At 49.4% G+C, this 4,891-nt stretch overlaps 1 protein-coding gene across 3 annotated transcripts in view; it reads left to right on the forward strand.

Annotated features, from left to right (window-relative positions):
• svild (supervillin d) overlaps positions 1-3,368 on the forward strand; it is a 35,025-nt gene extending 31,657 nt beyond the window's left edge. For all 3 annotated transcript variants that reach the window (XM_035533468.1, XM_035533469.1, XM_027013448.2), the window contains 7 exons: positions 1-91; positions 204-337; positions 741-896; positions 1,070-1,213; positions 1,332-1,444; positions 1,740-1,889; positions 2,155-3,368. The exon at positions 1-91 is cut by the window's left edge and continues 117 nt beyond it. In XM_035533468.1, the coding sequence (XP_035389361.1) occupies positions 1-91; positions 204-337; positions 741-896; positions 1,070-1,213; positions 1,332-1,444; positions 1,740-1,889; positions 2,155-2,241 (875 nt within the window). In that variant the 3' untranslated portion in view covers positions 2,242-3,368. The remainder of the gene's footprint in view (positions 92-203; positions 338-740; positions 897-1,069; positions 1,214-1,331; positions 1,445-1,739; positions 1,890-2,154) is intronic.
• Positions 3,369-4,891: the final 1,523 nt, after the last annotated feature.

The following is a 4,891-nucleotide window of genomic DNA, read 5'->3' on the forward strand; positions in this document are numbered from 1 at the left end:
CCCACGGCTGCCTCTATCTGTGGCACGGCTGCAAGGCCCACTCCGGGACGCGCGACATCGCCAAGACGACAGTGGAGCGTCTCACGCACACGTGAGCAACCTGTTTGAATAAGTTCTTATTGCTGCCTTACCTGAATGTTTCATAGTGTATCACGATGATGGATACAACGATGATGATGATGATGTGTGGGTGTGTGTTGCAGCTGTCTGCCACAGCTAGGTCTGAGTAGCAACAGCAGTGTGAAGGTATGGGAGGTAGAGGAGGGGTCAGAGCCACAGGGCTTCTGGGACGCCCTTGGCCAACAGGACAGGAAGACATACGACTGCATGCTGCAAGGTACAGCCAGCTGGCCCCACTCGCTACGGCAACCCGGGGGGGCTCAGTCCCATGTGTGCGCATGTGTACATACGGCTTGGCACGTCGTTCACAATACCGGAGGCAGCCTAACATCTCAGTATCATCTCAGTAACATCCAGTAACATCTCAGTATCATCTCAGTGACATCTCAGTGCCCATTCAGCAGGTACATTCAGGTGTGAGATGAGATGGTCACAGATTGTGTATAACATAAAAATGTTTTTCCTTGAATTGCTTATTTGGAGATGGTGAATATCTATGGTTACCAAGGTCAAAGTCGTAGTTGCTCTAGTCAGTGTTGTAGAAATGGGAGCACTGATATTTCTGTGTGTGTGTGTGTGTGTGTGTGTGTGTGTGCGCGCGCACGCGTGCATGTGTGTAGATCCGGGGAAGTACAACTTCACGCCGCGCCTTTTCTGCCTGAGTGCCTGTGGTGGAACCTTCGAGGGGGAGGAGCAGCTGAGCCCATCCAGAGTGCCCAGCGTTGTTATGGCGATGCCCTTCCTGCAGGAAAACCTTTACTCCACCCCTCAGCCAGGTAGCCATGCCAACACACCCTAGCTGTCCACGTCACGTGCCCCTCCACCACATTTGCATCACGCTCTCCACACAGCGCATGTGCGCAGCATTTCCCGGCTTGGTTCTACCATCGTCATCTCACTGTCTCCGTCCCCTGTCTCCGCCCCAATCCCCATGCCTTCGGGCTTCCAGCTCTGTTCCTCCTGGACAACAGGATGGAGGTGTACCTGTGGCAGGGCTGGCAGCCCGACGATGCCGAGCAGACCGGCTCAGCCAGAATCCGCTGGGACAACGAGAGGAAGTGCGCCATGGAGACCGCGCTGCAGTACTGCAAAGGTCAGGGGTCATGGACTCAAAGCGATAAGCATCACTATGGATAAGCTTGCATCGTGTTCTAGAATGTGTGATCAGCTGTGTGTGTGTGTGTGTGTGTGTGTGTGCGTACATATTGCAGCAAAGAACTCCAGGCGGCCGCCCCAGGCTTATCTGATCTTGGCTGGAGCTGAGCCACTCACTTTCACTAACATCTTCCCATACTGGGAGAAGGATCCAAGCATCAGAGTGCAGGCACGCAGCTCTGGCACCCACACCCACACCCACACCTTTAACCTCAGCTACACCCCCCCCCCCCCCCCCAACACCCACAACACCATCCTCACCTCATCGTCCCCCACAACCCACCATCAGCATCACTGCTCAGGACAACATAGAAGGTGGTTTAGAAGGTGGTTTAGAACGTGTCCCCAATACTTATGGAACAGTGTGAATTATACATGAATTCTGTGTGTGTGTGTGTGTGTGTGTGTGTGTGTGTGTGTGTGTGTGTGTGCGCGTGCGCCCATGTTTGTGCGGCATGACGCAGGGTGTGCGGAATAAGGTGATCCTGGTGGAAGATGCTCTCTCCAAGCTCAGCAAGAACCAGTACTCCCTGGAGGAGCTGACCGCCAAACCACTGCCCGAGGGAGTTGACCCCTTGCACCTGGAGCTCTACCTGTCTGACAAGGACTTCCTGGTACCGCCCCTCACCACACCCACCACACACATGCAGTCTAGCACCATGTGGGTAAAGACGGTCCAAACTGTCAGTTTCACAGAATGGTTTTCCAGTGTGGCTTTTCACATGGTCTGTGATGATAAAGGCCATTTTCCATGCGTAGCACTTTGAAAGTAAACTGGGGCAGCTGATTATATGGAGAAATTAATTCCTGTGGTTGCTAGCCACTGATGAGAGTTGACTTAATATGATGTGTGTGTGTGTGTGTGTGTGTGGGGCACAGGCGGTCCTGGAGATGACACGGGATGAGTTCAGTACTCTCCCCAACTGGAAACAGCTGAACCTGAAGAAGAGCAAAGGCCTCTTTTAACAGCCAGAACTAGCCTGTGTGTGTGTGTGTGTGTGTGTGTGTGTGTGTGTGTGTGTGTGTGTGTGTGTGTGTGTGTGTGTGTGTGAGTGTGTGTGTGTGTGCCTGCGTGTGTGTGTGGGTGTGTGCGCGCGTGGGTGTGCGTGCAAAATCTCTTCATATATAGCGAAAGAAAATGTACAGTTTGAACCTTTTTAAAGGATAAAGTACTCATTCTCTTTAAGAATGCAATTTTGTGGAGAACTCCAATTATTGTAGCAGTCCAGTGAACTGAAAGGACTTTTACCTACCATAAATATGTATGAGCTGAGGATATCTTGTGATTGATAACTTTTCTGTTTAACTGTGTACAAGCTTGAATTATGAATGTGTAACTTTTCCCCCACATTTTATGAAGCTGTGATGTTAAATGTGTATCCTTTAAGAACACTAACTTTCTTGGATGAAATGTGTATGTTTTTCTCTCCCTAGCGGTGTGTCAGAAACCATAAGAGGAAAAAGTGCTTTCAAAGCAATATGTGTACACAGGTATGTGCGGTGCAGCATGTACCAGGACAAATTGTAGTTCAGTTAATATATCCTGCAGTGTTATATGTGATTGGTCTTTATGCTGTGGCCTTCCAGTATGTACTGCCTTATATCTTTGTCAGTTATCAATAACTCACCTTTCTAAATCAACTAGCCGTGCCGTGTACGAAACTGTCCGGTGTGGGTTTTTGTTACTTTTGCTATAAGTGCCTTTGCCAAACAGAATGGGGCCATTCTATCTTTGATCACTAGGTGTCAGGCTTATCCACCCACGATTCAATGGTGGACACGTCCAACCCACTTGGATGGTGCAGTAAGCACAGAACCGCCACTAACACCGATTTTCAGAAAAGAGCCTGGTCATGGCTAGACCTTACAGTACCATAAACGCCTTGCTTGGGTTTGTATGCCTAATAAAGCTGTTGGGGGCCTTAACATTCATGTGTTTTGACGTTCTCATTTACAGCTAATGAGATATCAGGTCTATGCAAAGGCACTAGGCCTAGTGGTAATCTGGACGTTGTTATAGAATATTAATACGGAACACTGTACAAAAATAAAGCTTCTATCTCCCAATAAAGGTTCGAGCAATAACGGCCAAAGATTGTGGTTGTTTCATGAACAAACGCCGGTTCGAGGTTTTCTGTCAGTTTAATGGTAAGGACAAACGGCTCCACTCTAGCGGACGTCTTTACGGAGTTGACTGCGTCTGTTTACATCTTGCATCTCACATCTTGTTTACGTCTTATATCTTAGCTAGATATACTTAGATTTTTTTATTTTTTTTTACATTTCCCAGTGCATCCGACAAACGTGGTTTCTCACCCGCTCCTACAGCGTATCATACATTAGAAGAAAGCCTTAAAGGAAGGATCGCCCGCGTTAGCTTTGCTTTGTTTTGTTTTGCTTTGCTTTGCCGTTTGTTTATGCACTGCGCCACTGCGTTTTGGGCACGAGAGAAAAGGCAGCAGACGCGTTTCCTCGTGACCGGGTAACGAAAACGCGGGTCGTCCGTGCGTCTCTACACGTGCAACTAACAAAATCCCGCCCGACACATTGCGTCACATCGCACGCGGTCCGTGACCGCGCGGAGTTTGATCGTGGACGGCGCACGCGGTTGCCCCCTCCAACGAAAACGCTTAGAAGCCGTATGGACACGTGGACGGGCGCTGCTGATCAGAATAAACTAAACTAGAGTCAACAGCAGAAACTAGTAGATATTGGGGGGGGAAGGTGATTTGCAGATTACGCGCCCCATAACAGTCGGGATTTCAACCGGATATATTCCGGATACTCAAAATGATCAGGTGTGAACGGTGTCTGGATGTGGTTTGAGTGATCTGGTTGTTGTCCGATCACGACGCTTCTCGCGTGGCTTTCCACGGGGCCAAATGAAACCTGAACATGTCGTGATCGCCAGAACACATGTAAACGCAAAGTGTAAACGCGCGCACTGAGACTGGAGGACGTTGCGTTGCGTGTAGGCCAAGGTCTGTCTTTATTGGGTTTATCGAATCGCAAAGTACGTGCTCTGCAGTCGAGGACGCCTAAAACTGTTGGAACGTACCGCTCCTTTGCGCCAACGCTTTGATTTTTTCTTTCCTGTTGTGTCTTTTCATGCAACAAGCATTCATGCAAAGACAAAATCATCACCACGGCAGATGGCAAAGCTCGAGACTGCCTTTGCTTTTTGCATAATGGCCCGCAAGATTAACGCCGCCATTAATTTATTTATTTCCCAGCTTTACAGAATCCCGTCCGAGGAGAGAGCCATGTCAGTTTCACAGCAGCTTTAGGCCAAGGGGAACACGGCAGGCGTGGCAACAGGCAGCCATGGGTTGAATGAAATCCGCACGCCTCTGTCACTGTGGTGCATTCAGCAGCTCCGTGCGGTTGGAGGTCTTTATATACCCGAGTGCTTTCTAATGCATCAGCAGCAATTAGGGCTATCGCTATGGTTCGGCTCGACAATGCAAGCCAAAGCTTAAACACAACAACAAAAGAAAAGAGAAGACGCGCTCCGTTCTGCACGTGTGCGCCGGGCTGGCGGGTGAAGCTCGGGTTTTCGTGCTCTGTGACGGGATTAGCCTGTCGAACAGTTGAATGCGTCCATTTGACAGAGCAA

The sequence above is a fragment of the Electrophorus electricus genome, chromosome 14, assembly GCF_013358815.1.
Source record: "Electrophorus electricus isolate fEleEle1 chromosome 14, fEleEle1.pri, whole genome shotgun sequence".
NCBI lineage: Eukaryota > Metazoa > Chordata > Actinopteri > Gymnotiformes > Gymnotidae > Electrophorus > Electrophorus electricus.